This window comes from Aquila chrysaetos, chromosome 10 (assembly GCF_900496995.4).
Source record: "Aquila chrysaetos chrysaetos chromosome 10, bAquChr1.4, whole genome shotgun sequence".
NCBI classification, from domain to species: domain Eukaryota; kingdom Metazoa; phylum Chordata; class Aves; order Accipitriformes; family Accipitridae; genus Aquila; species Aquila chrysaetos.
Window position 1 is genome coordinate 6,883,763 of NC_044013.1, and position 23,195 is coordinate 6,906,957.

General features: G+C 41.7%; 1 protein-coding gene across 3 annotated transcripts; it reads right to left on the reverse strand.

Annotated features, from left to right (window-relative positions):
• Positions 1-359: 359 nt before the first annotated feature.
• NCEH1 (neutral cholesterol ester hydrolase 1) lies at positions 360-21,757 on the reverse strand. Of its 3 annotated transcripts, none has more exons than XM_030028372.2 (5): positions 21,605-21,757; positions 11,241-11,469; positions 9,267-9,336; positions 6,693-6,864; positions 360-5,254 (listed from the first exon to the last, which is right to left on the reverse strand). In XM_030028372.2, the coding sequence occupies exons 3-5, from the start codon at positions 9,302-9,304 to the stop codon at positions 4,637-4,639; spliced, it is 828 nt and encodes a 275-aa protein (XP_029884232.1). In that variant the 5' UTR covers positions 9,305-9,336; positions 11,241-11,469; positions 21,605-21,757; the 3' UTR covers positions 360-4,636. The 3 variants fall into 3 exon arrangements, with proteins under 3 accessions (XP_029884232.1, XP_029884230.1, XP_029884231.1); XM_030028370.2 differs by lacking the exon at positions 21,605-21,757 and adding an exon at positions 20,999-21,263; XM_030028371.2 differs by lacking the exon at positions 21,605-21,757 and adding an exon at positions 18,996-19,230.
• Between the last annotated feature and the right edge of the window lie 1,438 nt (positions 21,758-23,195).

Below are 23,195 nucleotides of genomic sequence, written 5' to 3' on the forward strand. Positions count from 1 at the left end.
AATCTATAAACATATAAAAAAAAGCGTTTATAGATCAGAATGGAGAGCAGGAGCTCTGCTGCCTATTTTGAAAGAAAAGAATAGCACTAGTGCAGGTATTGTCCACTATTCAACACCAGCAGATGTGGTCACCATTAATCATTTGGCAGAAATGAAGTAAGAGGAGGTCACCCTCGCAGCCCACAGACACACAGGAAAGGTTTCCTGCCTTGAAAACAACCACTTTGGCTTTGGTTCAGCATTTCTTCAGGAATGCTGAGGTCTCCCATTTTGTTTCACTGTCCTCTGCTAAGTGAAAACTCAAATTGGAAATGTTGTGCATCAGAAAATAAAATCAGTGGTCCTGGGGAAAAAAAAAATCACAGATATATTTCACTTTATTTATTTGTTCTTCATTTTGATAGCACATCTCAATCACACTTGGTAATCAGATCTTACAAGATCTTTCCCCTGCACTGGGAAAAAAGCAAAAAATGGTCATGCATAAGATATTGAATGCATTCACATCAAGTATGTTGTCCTTTGGGGTTTTGAACATCATAAATAAGATAACATTAAACCAGCTGGTTTTGTTTTTATTTTAACATCATCACTGTTACAGATCATAGCAGCTTAAAAGGTTTAACACAGCTTAATCTACTTCTAGTATTTTTATTTGAAAAAGTTTCTAATAAAGTTTGGTAAGAGATTAAAAAAATATAGAGGCCCAAACACTATAAAAGAAAGTTTTAAAGATAAAACATTTCTTTTTAGTTTGTAGGGCTTGAAACCCACAATGGCCTTTCTGCTTTGGCTAGGGATGCAATTTTGGAATTACTTACATGAAGGTTAGAAAATTCAACTCACTTGTGATTTTTACGTATCATGAAAACATCTTTAAATGGGTTTGGGCTATGACCACCCATCCTTTAAGAGGTCCTAAGCTAGAGAGACAAAACCTCCATTTATTTCTGTAAATATTGGCCAAAGTACTGGAGACCTGCTATTACAGTTCACAGGTCTATGAAAGCAGGATACAAATGACTATAGGTGCTGTTATGCGAGTTTGGGTTTTTTTGTTTGGTTGTTTTTTTTAAAGCTTACATTTGAATACTTTGACAGCCATCAGGAACAAGATATTCTTGCAATGGATAGATGAAATCTAATTGTAGGAGGGGGGAAAAAAAAGCTATCTACAGAAAGTAGCTAGCCATACTCATTGATTTCATGAAAAGAGAAGTAGACAAACTTATTATCTTTGAGAAGACTGACTTTTACTATGCACAGGTAAAATACTGTTACAAATACTTGCTCAGATCCTACAACGTGTACAGTGCCCTAAACTGCGTTGTGAAATAACCAAGGAATGAAGGTGCTAGGCGCTCTGAGGAAACACTTCAGGAGACGTAGGATTAAACACAGGAACAAATCGAGGTGTTGTAACATGCATTAATCTTAATCTCTTGCTAGCAGGCATCAGCTTTCTGTAAAAGTGCCTGCCGGCCCTGGTTGAGCTCTCAGCTGAGATAATGCTCGGTTTCTGGGAGCTTGCAGCAGCTCAGCTGGCAACAACCCTCAACTTTCAACTTTGGGCACAGGGACTGTGGGCAAGGAGAACAAAGCAAAGTAGGAGGAAAGCTGAGTTTAGACTGACACTTACTTCAAGGTTTACACTGAATTTTAATCAGGTGTCTTGCGCAGCTATCTACTAAAAGGTCTTTTTATAGCTGGAGCTCAGACCTCTTTTTATATGTTATGGGATCCATCGCGTATCTTTGCAGCTATCACGTACTTAAACCATACAGCTGCATGATAAAAGTAGTCAAGATATTCTGACAGAACTAGTTAATACTGTAACATCACATCCAAGTTGTGCTCCGATCTTGGATGTCGCATCAAACCGGTGATGACTTAGTAAACACATTCAGTCCAGTTATATACTTACTACCATTTCTTGTGCCAAGACTTTAATGTGCTTCAGTGCATGAAGGAAATTTACAACCGACTCCATGAATATATATATTCCAGCTCTCCATTTCATTTCAGTTAAAAAACCCAGCAGCAATTATATTATAGCTTCATAGCAGATATTTATAACTCAGCTATAAACAAATGCTGATCTAAAGCTTTGCAGACAGCTCTCAGGCAAACTTAATAATTACAGAATTTATAGGAATATTAACCACTTTTTTCTTCCAGTACTACAGTTACTACTATCTTTTAATGACAGCAGGTGGATATAAATTACATCTTTTCTGACATGGGTGTACTCATTAAGTGGGAAAGCCAGAAGCAGCCTGTTGTTACAACTCAGTGTAACGATATTTTTTGAGGCTCTAAGTCGTCGTCTAAAGTCAAGTAAACGGAGCCGCCTCCATACAGTGGAAAGGATGCTGGAGCAGACCCTTCTTCAAGATTAGTAATCTGCCTTTTGAATGGACATAACTTTGGTTGCTGTCTGTTAAGTGTAAATTATATCTACTGAAGTTGTGTTTATAGGGGAAAGAAGAAAAGAGGGTTTAAATCTAGAAAAAAGTTTGAATTCTTCTGCAGTGTTAATTGGATATCTTGGCCAAATTTTATTCTGATTCAGATTGTCACTCGGCTGCTCTAACTCCACCAAGTCTTTGTAACAATCTAAATGGAAAAAAGGATCTGAGCCACTGTTGAAAAAGCTTTGCCTTGTGACCTCCGTGTGAACCTATGCCCCGAAATGAGTTTCAGCCTGCATGACTGAGCCTACATCGAGGCCTTCTCTCATTAATAGCTTTTCTTAATACATACAACCACATTAACTACCTGATGTTTCTAGGAAGCAACATTTCAGTAAAGCCATTCTCTTATTTAATTTAAATACCAGTGAAAGTAGACTGGTCTGTATACATTTTAAATGACATAAGGCTGTTTGATCTACCAGTACCTTTTTTTTTTTTTTTTTAAAGAACTTTTCAGAATCCTGCCCTAAGAAACATTCTAATGAAATTGCCTTTGTCATTATCTCCCAGCAGCCAGGAAGCCTCACCTTACGGTATTTTCACAGGAGCCAGGACAGAGATGAGCAAACTGCCCAGGAGGACCCACAGCCTAGCCGCACCACTCGTCACGGGGCAGGCTGCTCGGAGCCAGCTATTAGAGAAGGATGGAAAATCAAAAGGTACGGGATCTGTTCAGTGCCTGCCAGTCACCGTCACATCTGTGTGCTTCACCCACACCTGCCAATTCAGCTTCACAGCTCCTTTGTGAGGTAGGAAATTACTACTCCCTCTCTTGCAGAAAAAGAAAGTGAGGCATAAGGAGATTAAGTTGTTCTCCTGGGGTCCCACAGGAAGTCTGTGGTAAAGCTGAGGATGAATTTAATCCACTAGTTTAGTCACGGGTCAGCCACTCTCTCCTCTTTGCCTAGAAACACCGGGCTTTTGACACAACCTTCATTTCTGCAAGCTGTAAGCATCCTGGACAATATACACTGTCCCAAGTGGTTTCATTCTCCACTCTGCTTGTCCAAATTTTACAGACTGGCTCAAACTGTAGAGATTTGTTGCACAATAGCAGGATCATCTTACCTAGTGTTTTGGGTCAGTCTACAAGACAAAGTTTAGCTGCAAAGCTCAGATTTAAATCTTCCATATAGATTAGAGCCCACTTCTGTTTGCTTGCTTCACTCCTTCCAGGAAGCATGAAATATAATCAACACTACAAGCACAGAAGAGAAGTCAATGAACAAAAACTTCTACTATTAATTACAAACATTAGTGCAAACCATACAGCAGATTATTTTTAGTAAGCTCAGTATTTTCTGTAAGGAGGTCATAAAACTGAGGCTTTAAACACACATGAAGTCACATTCAGTAGCCAAATTAGTAGTCAGCTTTGAAGTTCACTCACATAAGCAACCTGGATTCTGCTGCTACACATAATATTTTATCCTAGATATTTGTATGTATGCTGTAATACTTTTTATTGAAAATATATTAGTCCTGTGCTTTTATAAAATATAAATAACTAAAAGGCAACAAAGACCAAATTCCAAAGCTGAATTACATGTTTGGCTAAGAGACTTGTCTAGCATCATCTTAACTGCCTAGAAGAGCTTTTTTTTTTTTTAAATTCAAACGAGCCATTTGTCTATATGCCTAAAAGCCAACACCTATATCCATGCTTGACATTCAAATGCACGGCTCTGCTGTCAAAGAAGAGAGTGTTCACACTTTCTTTGACATCAGGTGCTCACCACTGTTGAAAATTAGCTCCCATTTTTACATATTCAGACATAGATGTAGGTGTTTGCCTTTACTTCACACCATTTGAAAACTGTGGCCTTTGTACCTAATCAAGAGTCAAAGCTTGGAAAGTTGCAGGCAGTTAAGAATGCTACAGGAATGCTGATCTCCCTGCTCAACATTTGTTTATGTTTGGCAATTGCCAGCTGAAAGAAGGGGAAAACAAATCAAAGTTTGAAAAAGTATTTCTCAAAATACTTTGCTGGGCAAGGCCAATCGAGCTAGTGAATGCTGTAGTTAGTGGTCTGTAACCCCCAGCAGCTGCAGCGGAACGGATAAAGTCAGAATTTGGAAAAGTGCACTTTTTCATTGTTGGCTTTTTAGCAAGAACAGACACCAGAGCTGAGCACGTTGTGTCTTCTAGAGAGACTCTCTCTTCAGAGGTTTTCATCCAGCCATTTTATATAGCTGTTTCTGGTCTGAATGCCTGCAGAGAAATCAGTAGGCCAAATGGTGAATATCATACAGCCATGAAAGCAGTCATCGAAGTGATCAAGCGTGACTTCCACGCCAGCGTTCTCCAAGCGCTTGGCGTACATCACCCCGTCATCTCGCAGGACGTCATTCTCACAGGTCAGGATGTAAGTCTTTGGCTGCAGCTGCAGAGTTTCATTTTCTGCAAGGAGCGGGACTGCTCGTACGTCAAGCAGCGCTGGTATCTCCTGGATGATTTCAGCCTTGCCTGTGGTTTGTATTACAGGCTTGTAGTGCTTTTTGAACGATGAAGGCAGTAGAGATGTCCAGTTCAGACGTCCTCTGAAAGAGAGAGCTTGGCCAACGTCAAGAGCAGTGTGGTTGTTAATCAGTAGTGAGTGAGCAAAGTCGTAATTACCATTGAAATAATCTATCCAATAGTTGATCATGACATAACGAGGCAGAACGGGCATATTCATGTTCTGCTGATAAGAAGGTGTATTGAAGTCAAATGCCTGGAGGACTGGATAAATTAAGGCCTGTAGTTTCGGTCTGATGGTCAAATGCTCATCTTTGCTAAGCTGTGGGAAAAATACAAGATAGAATTGGGATTATAAAGAAAATAAACATTACAATATCAACCTAGAACTTCATACAAGCAACCATTCATTTGACAATTTTTAGGATGAATTCTGCTCTTATGCAGATAATGTTGCTCTTTTGTCTGAAATATTAGCAACCTGATCTTTTTCTCCTCTTGTAAGGATAGCCATTCAGGCACACCCAGTATCCTGACTCCAACAGAAAGCAGTGGCAGAAGTTTATTGAAGGGTGCAAGAAGAAAAAACAAAGTGTAAAGTGGTACTTCCGTAACACAGTGCCCAGTTTAAGAATTGGCAACTGAAGGACTTCCTGAATCAAAGGAGCAATTCTTGCTTTTAACAGCTTTTCATGGATTTTTCTTCCATGAATTTATCCGATTGTTTTTTTAGCACATACAAATTGTTGGCATCCACAGTTTTCTCTAGCAAAGGCTGACCATGTGCAGAAGCACCTCTCTGTTTGACTTGACACTGCCATCTGCATTTGATTTGAGCCTACCAATTATACATTTGGTGCCCCCTAATCCCTTTCCTGGAAGAATCAGCAAACACTTGTTTTGCTTCATCTTCTACACAAGATACACGGTTCTCTATCATATCTCATCTTGTTTAAAAAGAATTATGCATCAGGAAAACAAATTAGGAATGCTTTTTCCAAAACATGGTGCTATCATGTTTATCAGTCCTCAATATTGAAACTTTTCGTGTAATTGTCTCTTATTAATTTTGTCACCCTAATTCAATATTGCAAGGTTGTCACGATAATTAGTTGTCTGGACACGGTATCTGCTTTCTTATCACCAATGGTTATGGCAGTCCGAAAAAGCTAATAATAATATTTCACTCAACCATGAAAAATATTATTACTTGCCCCAGGCTGCCTTTAAAATCTTTGCTAGATTAAATTCAGATTACATTTAAACTGCAGATACACAAAAGAAATTTCCTTAAAATTGCGAAATGCTACAGGAAGACAATTTAACAGAAGAATTAAGCTTCCTTTACTGTATTTTTTTTGTCCTTCATTTGTATCTGAAAGAAATAAAAACATATTTTCAGAGACAAGCATCTAAAAACAGGGAGCTAAATTGATAAATTACACATGTAGCTAGTTACCTACTTAGAAAAATAAAGAATTCACCAACAAAAGGGGTAAAAAAAGTCATTTAGCTACTTGCTCTTAAAATCTGGCCCATAACAACTCGTAACTGTAGTAAGACATTGCAAGCTATGTGATTCATACTCCGATTGACTCATTTTTCTTCTGTAAAGCAACTAGATGCTGGCTTCCCACCATTCTGTCTTTAGGGTTGGCACATCACCTTGTGATGATGAAGCACAAAGAGTCTGTCAGCCTATATGCATCACTGAATTAGGGTTTGTCGTAACATAATACATAACAGACGCTGGATGTTACCTGCTGACACACAGCAGCTGCCAAATTTCCTCCTGCACTATCGCCAGAAATTGCAATTCGACTTGGGTCAACTGAATACTCAGCTAAGACATCAGGCTGCAAAAAATGCTTAGTAGCACGGAGAGCATCATGGAATTGCTCAGGGAAGCACACCTCTGGTACCAGCCTGTATCTACGAAGAAAAGACATGAGAGACAATTATTACCGTCAATGCACCTCTCTTTCAGGATTAATAGGTGATATCAGGTATTTTCTTAATGGCAAATAACTATTTCATTAGGATAAATATTATGGGAAAAATAGGAGGTGTGTAATACTTATGTAAGACTTAAGCTTATAATTAATGCTCTAATTTTGAAAGATTAATACGAACCTACTAGATATGAATAATACCAAGATAGTATAAAATTGTGCAGCACTTTCCTAGGATTTCCCAATAGAGGATTTAATCATACATTATAAAAATTAATGAATATTTAAAACACCCTTGGCAAGGGAGTCATGACAATCAGGCTGGTGTTGACCCAAATCCCCACCTTAACTAGTATGAGGGACAGTAAGTCATATACGCCTAACAGATTCCACAGAGCCAAACACCTAAGGAGTTCTGTTTCCCAAATTTTTACCTATGCTCAGGAGAGAATGAACCTTGCTATACCTCCATGCCATGAAATGAACAATAGCCAAGAAGTGAATACCAATTTGCTCCAATGCACAGATTCAGTAAATCCTCTCCTTCATCAAAGAGCAGAGCAGGAATATACCCATTGCACAGGTGGAGAAACTGAGGCACAGAGAGCAAACGATCTGCCCAGAAATAGTCAGCAGCTGAGTCCCATCCATGAGGTTTTCTCAGTTTCTAAATAACAGTGCAGGAGAAGTCTGTTCGTATTTACTGAATAATTCGTAATCTAAGAGTTGTTACTAGGCCTTATGGTACAAAGCATGTCTTCTGTTTGTAGCTTTTCAATCAACAGATTTTACATATTCTCAGTAGAGCCAAGCGAAATGAGCAAAACAAAATCCAGTTTTCCGATTCAAAACATTTTCTTCACAATCTAAGCTAAAAAAAGTTTCATATGCAGAATAAATTTTAAACTTAGGTTTACACAAAAAGTGTTTCAAAATCCACCTTGACCTACTTTCAGAAAGCACTCTATATATTGCATCAACTGCAAAGGAATATGAAAGAGTCCTTTGGGAACTCCTTGCAAAACTGGATAACAGACTGCGCATATATCATGAAAGCGAGACGTGCAATTAAACCAATGAGAAATCTAATCAGTCTTCACTAGTTGAGTACAAACACCTTGACTGAAAGATATAATGGCTAAGGAGAAGAGGTAAACAATAACTCAGAGAAATAGGCGGAATTATACCACCATAAATCAGAAGAGGAATAATAAGGAACTTTTCAATCCTATGATAGCTGCTCGCCTAGAATAACCAACAGCTGCCTTTTTACTTTTCATTGTTTCTGCTAATAAACAACAACGTAGTGAAAAAAAAAGTGCTACCCTTTAAAGTACACTTTGAGGATTGAATAAGTAACATCAACTCCATATAATTAAGTTGCAATTAGATCACAGAGCTTGGTATGTAATCAACTGCAGGTGGGAAACTTGAGTACTTGCATCAAGTAATTGGGTTTGCAAAAGAAAATATTGACAATAAGGATGAGAAAAGTACCAATCAAGTTGGAGTCATCTAGTTGAGAGGTTTGTTTACCTTGAATTGTTCAGCGGGTTAAAAAAGCAGCCCTGTTCCTCTGTTGTCTGGCACCCTGGCAGTCCTCTGCTCTTGAGTGGAGTACAAGGCTTAAATGAGATGACTGGAACAGTGGGAGATTGAGAGAGCAGCAGAACGCTGCCAGACTCCACAGTGTATTCTGCTTAATGAGCAGGGATAAAACGATTTGATAATTTGACCCTTGCTCAATATAACTTAGAAGCTGTGGTTTACAGACAGACTTTGGGGGGGTTAATATATTTATTTTAATATTACATATATAATTTTTTAAAATATATAGATAGATATAAAAATATACCTTGCAGCAGTAGGAGTGGCCACTGAGGATGAGAAAGTCCCTCTTACTACGTGAGGAGGCATAGTGATGTGGTTCAGCCTTCCTTCAGGTATATATCATGTCCAAATGCGTTTGGGTTTTTTGTTTGACTGTTTTTAAAGTTCACAAGTATTTACTGAATCATAACTTGGCCCTTGAGTAATCTCAGGCTTTAGCTGCACTGCTTACACGTAGATACAATTGCAAGAAGCACTAAAATTTGCATTTTAGTATTCGTCCAACTGAATTAAGTGCTACTCTCTTTTCCCACATTTCTGCCTTCTAAAATGACCTCTAAAATAATTAGAAACCCAAATGAATTTTTGATACCATTCCAATTTATTGTAATTTTAAAAGGGTAAAAATATCAGATCAAGGGGTAAAAATAAAGAGAGTTATTGTCCAAGTTAAAGCCTTATACACAAGCCAGTAACAAGGGAACAGCTAGAAGAACTCTGTTAGGTATTTCTAATACCTTAAAATTACTCTATCAGTTTTAGATTACTCACTCAACTGAGACAACTACAGCATTGAGAGATTCAGCCATGATTCTGCAGAGATTGTTATAAAGGCTTGTTCCTGGAACGAAAGGACACGGTGTTAGGGACGTAAGAATCCATTTATGTCAACATTCACAAAGGCATACGTAAGCTTTCTTAGAAAATACAAACATATGATGCAAATATAAGCGAAGTAAATGAGATCAGCTTGCAATAGATAGAGTGCCAAATACATATTCTAGCAGAAGGAACAAAATTCACGCCTTGAGAAGTCCTGCAGTCTAATGCTTTCTTTCTTGTCTGTTTCTTGGTGACTTGGGGCATGTCATTTCATCCACCTATCACAATTCTCTCAGTTGGGCAAAATTTAAGGTACCCAGTGGCTTGAGGACATTAGCATCCAGAGACAGTTATCACTGTATGAGTCACTGCTTGTTGTTCATTTTGTTATAGCATGTATCGCTCAGATTCAAATGAGTTGCCCTACTAACGTCAACTGAACTACTCATTTAAGGGAGGATTAATCACAGCTATCCTGTTTATCAATGGACTGATTTTCTTTAATTTTATTCCCTTCCAGTTACTTAATTGTTGGTTTCCAGTACTATAAAATATATTAAGACTCCAAGCGATTTCCAAAGTATCTAGTTTTAGAATTTAATATTTAGCTGTAACATTTGTGCCGTTAACTTCTGCATCTTGGACTCGAGGATAGCATCTGACATAGCTGAATTACAGTCATCCAGACAAAACGCAGTAATTTAGTATAAACTTTTTGCACAACAAGAGTCATACGCAAACTGTTACAGAACAAATGACGTGGGCAGGACGCTAACAAACATCCCTTAGACAGGCCTAAGAAAACCCAGCTCAAAGCACAATTCGTCTGTAGAAAAAGGAGCAAAATTTTCAACTGCTGTAAGGATTGCAGGACAAAGAGACTGGGATTTCCAAAGGCACATGAAGGACAGATTTTAAAGCTATTTAGGAACCTAAATCTCACTTAAATCATGGTCTAAGTGACTTATACGTGCATAGTCCAAATGCAATCAATATAGTCTTTGTTTTGGAACATTTCGGAAAACCCCCTTAATGCTCTTTTTCTATAGATGAAGCCACTGAATGCATCAGGGCTGTATGGACTTCATGATGTCACAGGAGCAATGGGGAAGGAAAAGAGGGAAAACTGCTATCGGGTCTGGATCTCGGAGCAGCCATGAGAACTGCACGCCCTTTCTCCTCCCAAGGCTTTCCTCCACCTGTACAACGTGGAAAGATCAGTAGTTAGCTTATTGTCGTCTATAGCTACACCTTACTTTCTCTGATCCTGTTTGTGGCTTCCAAGTTAATTGGAGTAAACAGCATTAATTTTCAAGGTAATTTCTGCTAGTGGTGGCAGTGGTCCCCCAAGGGAGGGGACCAGACCACTGGACGGTAACTCGCCTCTACCCATTTCCTTCATCACACCACCTGTTGTCTGCAATCAGCAGCATGTATTCCCAAGTATGTGTTAATTAAGAGCCAAAGACTAGCAATGCTGTTACATGCAGTGTTGTTCAGCTCAGTCTTCTGCTAATTACTGTGTGAAAATGGGGCAAACCCCTTACACTTTGTCACTGGATCCCCACCACCAAGGATCCACTTTTGCACATGACCACAGAAAACGGGGGCTGGCCCAAAAAGCCCATCCAGGCATCCCAGGAATTTAAACAGTAAGCTGTTTTGTCCTCTCAGGATGTAACAAGATTAGCCTTTTGATCCTTTTACAGCTCATGTGCAGATAAGATATGCATTTTTGCTGTGTGTTCACAGTATTTTTCCCCCTCCCTCCTTAGAGCCGATCTACCAGAGCGGAGACAGTTTCTACTGAATTCAGGTACGTCTTAGCAGAATTGTCATCCCTGGCAGGCAAAACGGCTTTTGGCTTCTCCTGCTAGGAGAAAACCAGACCAGAATCCTATTTAATTACTGGCAGACACATACTTGCACTTGCCAGGGCCCAGCCCCCTCCGTGGATGTAAACAACGCTGCGCTTGAGCCTTTCATCTCGCTTTGCAGGAGGTTCAAACACTCTGACTTCCACCCCGTCAAAAACAGCATCCGTGATGTTAATGTCTTCGGAGGAGACAGACTTCAACTTGTCAAAGGTACATATCAAATAATTCAGAACTATCAAGTGATGGCTGAGTCTTAGATAGTGAATCAGGTGACACTAGGAGAGAAAAAAAAAAAAAGAAGAAAAAAATTATTTGTGTTACTTCAGAGCGCATCATACGATACTGCATTGATGTTTAATGCAACTGTCTTCAAAGGCAGGTCCTGTATGAAAACAAATACAGATTCTTAGAATATTCGCCCGAAAATGAATGATTATCAAAGACCTCTAATGCTTTTAAAGCTGCATTGAAACAAAACCCTGTCCATAAAAGAGTCTTTGTTGTCAAAATAAATCAAACCACGAGCACTACGTGGATCAAGACAACCGTGAATGAGCACTCTGATCCTTGCCTTTGAAAGCCACCTCCGAAAGGAGATGAACCTCACCAGCACGCTCCACTATGGGACTTGGGGAAGGTCCTCAGACCGGTGCCCGCAGAGGGCAACACTACACAGGCAAAATGTCTGTGGTAGTAAGGTATCAAAAATGCAAAGTCTTTCTCTTGTTCTACCCCAAAGCATAAGTCTTTCCACTTCGAAATTGAGAAAGTTCTCAAGGATTGCAAAGAAATTTGAAAACAGGAATGGTCTTAAAGGAACATAATGGTTGTTTATTGGCTTGTCCTGTGTTTACCTGCTGAGTTCGGAGGGATCTGAAACACTATCCAAGAACCATGCCAGGTCAGTGATTTTTTTTTTCCCCAACCCCAGAGACTAAAGCGTGTTACTTTTTTTGTGGGGGTAAAACACTAAGAAAATGAAGAATGATCTGAGCTTTCTGTGCCCTTATTGGTAGAAGGAGAGAGAGATTTTATCCCTGTTGGCTATCCAGGATTTTTATTTTCATGTTTTTTAAACTTTGCCCTGAATAGATTAAAAACCTGTTTCTCTCAGCAGATGGTGCTGGGATCCAAGGCACTCATCCAGCCTAAATGGTCACGACCTGCTCCCCATATATGATCTGCACACTATTTGTAGCGCGTACTTGTTCCCATTCCCTAGATGGTGCAGAAGGGATGGCAAAGGGTGAGCCAAAGGACCGCAGGGACTACGATGTCCAGACTGGCCATTAAAAAGAAAAAGTAGTGGGGGGGGTTTCCCCTATTGCAAAGGTTATCTCTATCCTAGTGATGAAGGCTAGAAATTGGATAATCAGCTAAGCCTTTTGTAAAACTTTCTCAGTCAAGGCAATGGAGTTGGGAGGTAAAATTAATACATATACCTAATGTACACCTGTAGGACCACTACCATAAGGAAAACTGTCAGCTGTGACCTGTTATTTTTCCTACAGGTACCAAATACTTGGAATAAAAGGTGTACTGTTAGGTGCCATGGGGCTTGTCTACACACAACTGCTTTACTGTTTTAATTCTGCTAGTGCCACTACTGCAGTGCAAACCTGCTAGTACAAATTAAACATGCTGACACCTGAGAGCGAGCGGGGTCACCCAGGTACCAGTCTAACTGCATTCATGTTGTGAAGAACGGATAGTTGCCATAGTTTAACCTGTACAAAAACTAAGTGGAAGCCAAGTCCGGTTCCTCGTGACAGACAGGATTTTGCAAATAAGAGTTTCAGAATGTCTTCCTGGTTTCTATTATCTGTTCACAAGGACACCTATTTCATTTTCTTGACTTGGGTTTCTTAATGGTACTTCTGCAGTACCGTTTTCACAGCCACTTTCAGCGCCAGGTTTCAGCTTCTCTGTCAGGAGCGCCTGCTCATGGCAAAGGAAGGGCTAACGGAAGCAAACACACACCTCCAGAGGAAAAGCAAATTTTGAAGCATTCAGCAGCATCCATGCCAAAGAAGATCTGTCTCCTGAGAGGTCTACAGCCCCAGCTCCTTCCATGTAACTTCTTAATCTGTCACCGTTAGTTTGAATGTAAAAAAAAAAAAAAAGAAATACTGGCTTTCAGTCAGGTGCTGTATAGAAGAGACCCTGCATAGCCCCACTTCCACTGCAGATTGCTGTAGAAAAGAGAAAAGCTTTGGTATTTCCCCCCCCAAAATCTACGCCAAATACAATGGGCTGCTATGCGAGCGGGGAGAAGAATCCACTTCCAAAACAAGAATTTACAAAAACTACTTTCTTTTCTTGCTTTAGCTTGTGGTAATGTCACCCTGCTGAGATAGTTTGGTGGGAATCCAAATTTTAAAACTTTTGCTGCTTCTTGGATGGAATATAATTTCTTTATACTGCAAGGCTTTTCTCTGGGAGAAGAAACACAAAGTATCCACCCAGCAGGAAGAAATGCTGAATTCACATGGCTGTTTGTATCTCTGAATTTCAGATCATGCTTTTTCCCCACCGTTACTTAAAAATTCCCATAGGAAAACCCAGTTTGAGTTTGAAATCAGAAGAGCAATACATCTGTTAATAACTTGGCATACAATTTGTTGGGCTGCCATCGATGTAACCAGCTAAAGATCTGATCCTCCCAGTGCCCCATGGAGGTTCCCAGGGAAGGTAACCACTGGGAAGCAATTTTAGAAATACTGCCAGGGATAACAACGTTTCTGTAGATTTTTTTTTTTTTTTTTTTTTTTTTTTTAGCCTGACCTGACTGTGCTGCAGTACACGTCCCATTTTATTTTTCTCCCACTTTAGTTCACATTCTTTGTAGGCGAGATTACCACGTGTTCCCTGGAATCAGAAATGTTTCATTTTCAAGGCTAGTTAGTGTTGTTTACTGAGAAGTGTTTTGCCCTGTTCTTAACCTGCAGGTGGCCACAGTGCTCTGCGGTTCAATTACACACTTCCATGCCTTTTTTTTTTCCCCTATAATAGACCACTCTTTCCAAGAATCCAAAAACCTGGAAGAGAGGCTTTGTACATCAGGGCACAAAAGCAACAGTCCACATTTTTTTTTTTGTTAGGCATAGACAGTTTTTTTGCCAAGCACTTATCAGACAGATTCTTTCTAAGTATATCTATCTAATCAGCCTATTTGGTTGTCATTCATAAGGCATCAGGATTGCACTTTTTGCTGGCAAAGAGCTAGTCTTGTCCAAAGTTCTTACAAATAAAATTCCTATATATTTTTTCTCTATAAATAAGTATTTAAAATAGATATATCTTATCACTCTGTAATAGAACTACTGGCAGAAGATGATGGGTTTAATGGTTGGCTAACTGTCTTCTAGGACTATGTTGCCACACAAAGGGCAGACCTGCCCATCCTCTTGGCTGTGCTTCCCTGGCACCTTTCTTGTGTTGGCACTGACAAACGCGAAGCCTCAGAGCATGACCTTGCTGCGCCAGCTCAACATGAACCCAGCAAAAACAGCGAAACAACACTAAACTTCAGCCAGGTCACCATCTTACCGATAACCCAAGGGAGGAAAGAGGGAGTGGGGAAAAGGATGGGACCAGCCCTTTTGGCAGAAGTCCACAGTTGGATTGCCTTAAATCCATTATAAAACTGTATCCGGTCATGTCATGTGAGCAATAATTGGTTTGATCTTTGCTGGTATGTGTGATTTAAATTACCACCCTTCCTGTGACAACATGCAGGACTGTTGCAGGCTATCAAATATAGCACTTAAATATATTTGGGAACTACACCTGTGTGTGTGTACATGCATGGGGAAGAGAAGAGAGAAACAGCAATGTTGTCTGGTGAAAAGGGAGACAAGACAGTGCTGTAATAATAAAACCTAGTGAAAAGGAGGAGAAAGCAAAAGGACAAGGGGGAAATTAAGAGACTACAGAAAAAAAAGTAAAGACAAGCTCACAGAAAGAAAAGCTAGTATAAAGATGAGAGCCCCGTGGGCAATTAGCCCAGAACTGCAGTGCCAGCCACAGGCACGGCACATCACTCAGTCTGGGTCACAGCTGCAAGTTTTCCCATGCAATGACTGGCTTTATGCATCCGTCTGAACACACACTTTTATTTTCTGAACAGGTAACTCTGGGGAAACGTGGCTGGTGAACTTCATGGCACTATGGGCTGGACCGAGTAATGGGCTGACACACACCGACAGAGCTCAGCTGCTGGGACACGAGGCAGAGCTGGATGAGCAGGAGGAGCCCAGGAGAGGAGGGTTAGACAGGCTAGCGAGGCAAACGTGAGTATTTTGCTGGCGTTTGAGCCAATTCAGCAAGTAACCACTGTGGACACCTTACAGAGCCCTACTGGCAACCCATTGCTCTTTTCTGATTGCAGCTTTTCATTTTGGGGCCGTTGGCTCCCCGTGACCCATGGCTGCCTCGGCAGCGCTGTGATTTACACTCGCACCATAACGCTCCCCAGCTCTCCAAGTCAGGCAAAGCAACTGCTACAGCCACAATCTCCTTCTCTTTCACCAGGACACCCCCATAACAGGGGTTTTCAGGTAGGGACAACCCAGGGACCCCCTAGAGACTAAACTGTTCAAGACTGCCACTTTCCTTCTGGTAAATTCTTTGGTGAGGGGTACCAGATCTTGAAAGATTTAATTGATGTGGGAGAAAGTTCTCAATAAATGAAAAATGGAGTCAGGGTTGTGGTAAAAGGCAGACAGAATGAACAAAGTACTGCTCTAGAGAGGCACCATTACTTCACCTTTAATCACTGATACCTGTCCCTAAACTATTAGGATTCTTCTGTTTGCTCCTCAGCTGGTGGTTTCATGAAGAATCCCAAACGCTCCCTGCTGTTATGCTTACCTCTCTCATGGACCTGTACTCCATATTAGTCATGTGTTCTGTATTACAAAAAAAAAAAAAAATCCCCCAAAAGTTTTTCTATTGCTAATATCTATTAACCTCTAACAGTACCCAGCACATTGGGATTCTTTGTCCTCATATGACTTCCATAGCTGACACTGTCCGGCTTCGTGTCTCTGACCTTTAGCCATGAAATTATTGCAACAGGTCGCACTCAGAGAGCGCACAAAGGCAGCGTGCCTCTGAAGCCAAGCCGAATCTATCAGCTGCTTCCTCTACTGCCTTTGCAGCTGGTCAGACCCAAGGTCCCGCCGTGACCTTTCAGGCCTCAGCAGGATCAGGAATTAAGCAAACAACTAAGGCTCTTTTTTCATACAGCACTACTCGGGACTGAGCCAAATCTCACTCATGACTCAAATGAGTAATGATGCTGGAACCAGGCAACTGAACTGTCTAAGACTAAACTTCCTACCTCAAAAGATGCAGATACTATCCTCCATTCTGGCATCACTTTGCAAAACACATTTCTATGACATTAGAGTCCAAAATGCCAACTACAACGTCCGTAGTCAATAACAGAGATTAGTAGAAAATAAACAGGATCATTTCCCCATTTAGCTGTGCGCAGAACATACTGCATTTCAGGCAGTTTATCCTGTTTAAAGGTGAATGTCTATTTTCTTTTATTTTACAGAACCATTTCTTAATGCAGGTGCATTATTGCCCAGTAAAGAATACGTATTTTTAATGCTGTTAGACAGTCTTCAAAGACAAGTGCTCTCAGTTTTATGAATTTCCTTTAGAACTGAAAAGAAACCAAGATGACTCTTTTACAGTTTATTAATTAGAAGCAGAAACTAGATTACATTTTAGTGTAAGGTTTTGTGCATATACCTATTCACCCATGATGCTCTGCTTTTACACTAGATAGGGAGAAAAGTTATCTGTTACTGCAACTAGGACTGCCAGTGTGGTTCAGTTTCTGCTCAGGTGCCACTGCTGTGAGACCTACCTGCCGCAACTAACAACTTGGTTTACTGTAAACCAATTCCAAGACTGTGTTCTTGCATGCAAAAACATCAACAACTTACTTGGCTGGCTACAGCTATGATTTACAACTGTCCAGAAGTTACATATTCTGAAATAAATGGGTAGATAGATATTAAAGTGTTAGAAAGAACTAATTACTGTTTTCTCTAATCCTGAACGTTGATGTCCCATGCCCTAGATTTTATTCCAAAAGCAAGTAAGCGGCAGAGAAGCATGATGGAATTGCTTGGCTGATGAGGACAACTATGGGGATAGTTTTCTCCCCTGTACAGCTGCCTACCTTCTTCCATATACATCGATCTGATGGCCTCTATGCCAACCCATTTGTCCTTCCGAACCTTTGCTAACAGCTGTCCCCATTCCAAAAAAATCCTTTCTTCCTTGCCATGCACCAGAATAGCAAGTATCTTGAGGGTGGTGTTCAGAAATAACTTATTTCAAAGGGCTTATTAAATAAACATATGCTGCTCTCTTTAGTCCATAAGGGAGAGTGAATAGGGGAAGAAGTGAAAAACAACTGTATCAATCCTGCAATTGAAACAGCAGAATTATTAAATGTTGCTTTAGACACTTCCTGACAGACACCAAGTAAAACAATACTTATGGTTTAATCTATGGCTCAATTCCATAATTACTTTTATGTGGTTGTCGAAACTTCAGCGAAGCAGAGTTCTGATGTACCGTATACATAGTTATGTACATAGTTTTTCAATTCTGATCTAAAATTTTGTTACATCATGGTTATCTGTAAAAATGTTACCATGTCCCATTTTGAGACAGGTGAGAGGGGCAAATTACTCTCATTGCCAGTTAAGCACTTTTACCTCAATTCATTAATATCATTAAAGTCTAAGTTTCTCTGTTTTCATTCTGCAGCAGCACAGGTCATTAAAGAGGGTGCAGGAACAAGGCTCTGCAAACCCAGTGCAATTTCCAGCTCTGCTACTGGAATTTTTGTGACCTCAGATAAGGTACTCCATCTCTTCCTATCTCTGTTCCCCCCAAATTAAGACTAAGGTAACATTATCGGTCCCATTCTGTAGTATGTTTTGAAACCTACTTACAGAAACTGTCCTATGAGCATTAGGCATTTTTTTAACCACATGATTATACTTGAATGTTTGTTGAAGTTTCTCAAGCTAAGCCAGGACACTGAGTCAGTCCCAAGCTTGTAAAAAAAAAAAAAAAAAAAAAAAAAAAAAATTGTAGCTGACTGGGACAATACTCCACACGGAAATGCAAAACCTTATCATTTGTACCCTGAAAGCCAGTGACAGCCTTATTATGTTTTATTGGTAGTGATTATTAATGCATTGAGAAAACAAACACATTATCCCTAACAAGAAATTGTCATGCTTAATTGTCAGTCTTCACAAATCTATTTCAAAACAAGCAAAAGCCAATCAATTGTATTTGAAGCACATGAAGTTTGTTTCATGCTCTTCGAAAAAGGATTGCAGTATATTTTGGTGATTTTAAAATCAGAAGTGTACTTCTGTCTGCTGTCAAAACTACAAAGCAAAGTAATAAATAGCAAGCTGAAAATACATTCAGAAGTGGGTGAAAGTTCAATGGTCACACTCAGAGAAATGTTACAACTATTTTGTCTTGCAATAGCCAGTAGAGGAAGAAAGGGGAAGCTGAGCTGTACAAAAGGACATACACTTTTATTTTATATACACACGCAAAAGCTGTCTAACAAAGTAAATACTCAAGCTTAACTTTTACAATCCTAGCTTCAGTTCACACAGTTCCTTCTTAATGACAGTCATTTATTCCTGACATTGTGCTGTCTCTTAGTGTTGGAAAGACTTCTGAACACTTGGAAAGCACCTTCTCTTTCTCTCTGGAAACGAATGCCAAATGTCCCAAGGCTTACCTGTTGTGTGATTCAGGGCACCTCTAATGCCTCACTTCTTTTATGCTTCTGTGTAAGACTTGCTTGTTCCTTCGTTTGGTTTGTAAGCTACTTTACAGGAACTGTTACTTGTTTAGTCATTTTTCTCACTATAGATGTTTGTATTTCTAAGGCCAGAGATGTAAACAACTAAGAAATTACCACTTCTCCCCAACAGAGACTTCCCCACCCCAGAGAGCAGGGACAGATGTGGGCAGCTCAGCCCTGCCTGCCAGTTTACTCTAGCTGCTACCGAGGCAGGCTCTGTCCTGCCAACTCCTCTTGGGATTATGACCTCTAGAATATCCCAAAAGAGATATCCTTCAGCCTCCAAGCTAGAGGCACCAGAATTCATCTGACTGTGCCCAACATACCACATCAACAAACTGAACGTGTACATAAGCCAATAGCAATATACATATATATAGCCACAGTCATATGATTTTCTAAAGATAGGTCTCCTTCAGCGAGAGGTTATGGCCTTGATTCACGCGTTCCTGGCTGAACTGTTATGATGTGTTTTGCAGGCAGCATGCTTTGGGGGCATCATGGCCCTTCTGTCCGTGCTTACCAATGAATTTGGTCAAGCTGAGCGCTTGCTGTTCAGTTACTTGAGTTAACAACACGGAGCAAGTGAACATCAAGCCATAGATTTTACTGAAGAATGAAGCTATTGTAGGCCACGTCTGCGTAATTTTCATAGCAGACATATGGGAGGGTATGCAAGCAAACAGGTTTTATCCTATACCAGCCAACAGGTTTTATCCTTTCATCCTAGAGATGCACTTTGATTCAGCAATACGTTTGGACCATGAGAAGATGCCCCAGTGGCTCAGATGAGTGGTCTATCTACTCCCAGACTCCATCTCCAACAGCGGCAACCAGAGAAGCTATTCAGGCAGAATCCACAAGTCTGGACACTGTGTGGTCCACTTTCCTCATGCTTCCCAGCGTCTGCAATTATTGCATTAGGAACGTAGAAGGTACATTCCCATCTACTCCTCTTGGTATCCATTTACGGGCCCTCTGTCCATTAATTCATTTAATCCCTTTTTGAATATGCTGATGCTCTCATCCACTCACAAGTACAAGTTTATGTATATTTCAGAACCAACCAAACTGAAATGCTGCTAGGAAATTAAAAAAAAAAAAAAAAAAAAGGCAACAAAAAACCCCCAAACCAACAAACTTGCACATAAATAGCACCTTACATCAGGCCTGACCATGACCGATCAGTCCTTGTAAAAGATCAGATCATCCTAGAAGAAGATAAAGTTCACAGCTAAAGCCGTTACCAGAAAGTTTGTGGTCTTTGATCTGTTTCATGTCAGCATAAGCACTGGCAGAAAATGAGGGAGACATCATGAAGTGACATAACTGTCACGTGTGTCTCGTGACAAAATCAAGCATTCAGAGAGTTTTGTTTAGTAATACAATTCCGAATCAAGGCAGTTTAGTATTTGAGAGTGCTTCCCTACGTCTTCCTTCCCTGAGGAATACTTAATGTATCGGAATGAGTTCTTTTTTTTGTTTTTTTCCCCACCAAAAGCCTGCAAGTTGGAAACCAGACTAAACCACATCCAGCAAGATCCGCACCGCGAAACCCAGAAGACGAGACTGGATGCCAGCTTTACTACACCGCGCACGCTTGATTTACCACTAATCGGGACGAAACCACGAGCAGCCCGGGGCCGCCTGCTGCTTTCACCTGGGCGGGCAGAGCACTACACCCCAACCCAATTCCATCCTCCCCTCCCGGGTGCGGTAACGGAGCCGGTACAGCGGAGACGGGCCCCGGCTCTAACCCGCTGCGGATATCGGTGATGCTGGCGACTCCCCCACCTCGGCTCTAACTACAAAAGGCTGCCCTGCGGCTCGGCTCTCCGGATGGGGACCGGGCCCGGGCCGGGGCGGTCTGTTCGCCTCTCCGGAGCCGGGACCGGCACCGGGAGCGTAACGCCGGCGGGGCCGGGCCGCCGCCTTACCGTCTGCTGCACTGCCCTGAAGGTGGCATCCAGCAGCATCAGCTTCCAGGGGTCCGACACGGTGCCGGGCAGCGGCAGGTACACGTAGTAGGCGGACAGGGCTGCCAACGCCGCCAGCAGCACCCAGGCGGCCCGCATCGCCGCCGCCCGCCCCGGGGTGCGCGGGGCCGCCTCACCGCGGCTCGCCCGCGGGGAGCGCGCCGCCCCGAGGGCCGGCCTCCCACCCCGAAGGAAGTCCCGGCGTTTCCGTCCGCCGGCCCCGGCTGACGGCGGCCTTATCCGCGCCGCGCCGCGCCGCGCCTCGCCTCGCCTCCCCCGCCCGCGCAGCGCCGCCCCGCCCGGCAGAGCTCGCCGCGCCGCTCGCCCGGGGGACGCTTCGCAGCAGCAGCCGCCGGCGAGCGGCCTGCGGTCGGCACGGCTGCCGGGGGTCCCCGAGGGGAAGGGGGCCGTGGCCGGCCTCGCCAGGCTGGCCTCGCCCCGCCGGTCCACGCGAGGCTGGCGTCGCCCGCGGGGGTGGGCTGGCAGAGGCACCGAAGGCCACCCGAAGCTGCAGTGCCTCCTTCTGACTGCCCTTACCCCCACCCAGGCCCGCGTCCCTTCGCCCACCTCGGGCTGCAGAAGCTTCTGGGGGGGCTGGCCAGGCGGCAGCGAGCACGACCCACCCGCCAACCCCACCGGTGTCCATTTTTAGGGGTTGTGACACCCGGAGACGTGGGCGGTGGCAGCGCTTTGCCGACAGAGAACGGGAACGTCGGTGTTCGGGCAGAGTTTGCCTTTCTCCACTGGGAAGGATCCCTGATCCAGTGTGTTTCCGGGAGGAACTCGGGGACACCCTTATTTTAGCTGAGGAAACCGTACTGTTTCCCACTGAGCACATCACAAAACAATTCTGGAAAGGAGATTTTTTTTTTTTTTTTTTTTAAAGTACGTTTATTTTGTAATTTTATTTTGGACTGGGAATTTTTTATTTTTTTTTACCCTAGGTCAGTAACAACTTTTGGTTTAACACAGGAACGTTTCTTGCACCTAAGACGAGAAAATTTTCTTTTTCATCCCCAACATGCAGGAAATATAAACACTATAGAGTTCAGCCTTGACACAAGTGACTACTTAATACTTAGGCGCAGTCCTGTCTTCAGCAAATTAAAGTATTTATTTGAATAGCCAGGTTCACATGCACTATGAATCTAATGCAGAAAAAAGGATGAGTGCTATTTTAACAATAACATTGCTTTTAAAAACAAATTCGTTAATACTAAAAAGTCACAGAGAAATCTAAATAGAGTCCTGGAAAGGACAAGTTTCCTTTAAAAATTGACATGAAAAGGTAATAAAAGAAAATATGTTTCTAAGAAGTAAAAGGTCAGCTTTTAAGACAGCTTTACTGGAACTGAAGTAAAACCTCGCTGATTCTAAAGGCTGCAGAAGAAAGTTTCTGGAATTTGTGAGGAACTAAGACTCTCGAGCATCTTTAACCTTTTTTCATAACAACAGCAGATGGAGTTTCTGTAATTTTCACTCAGTTTTGAGTAGACTACAGATGTGAAAGGGCTGTTTGGAAACAAGCTTTCTCAAGAAAGCAGCACAAGGTGAGATTCCTGACATCTCAAGCTTTTTATACCGAATCATCCCTTTGTGTATTATTTTGCGCTCACACCTTCTCTTTTACCTTGTGCCCTGCTCCCCTGCCTCCTTTCCTTTGCGTGCTCCCGTTCCCTTGCTTTCCCAAGCATCTGCCCCTACACTCCACACCTAGGATCCTTGACTGTAAGAATTTGTACCTGTCTCTTTCAACAAAAACTCATTGTTCCCAAACCTCTGGCAAAACTGGGTCTAGTCCCACTCCTCTCTCATCTACTTACCTCTTTGAAAAAGAGATAAAAAGGCTAGATGGACTTTTTCTGAGGTTTCTCATGTTCCCACTGACCCCCACATACATCTTGTGCTTGATCTCTCCCCTTCCTCGCATTTTGAAAGCTACTGCTCTGGCTAAACTGAATCAATAGCTCTTTGACGAATCTGTTTTTTTCCAGGCACTTATAAAGAAGCCAGTCGGTTGAAAAAATAAAACACTGTGGCCCGAGAAAGATTCCTTTCTTTAAAAAAAACCCCCAAAAAACAACAAATTTAAACCCCCAAACGCTTGCAAGTTATCTAGGGGACAAGCAGTCTACCTACATAAACTCACACCCTGAAG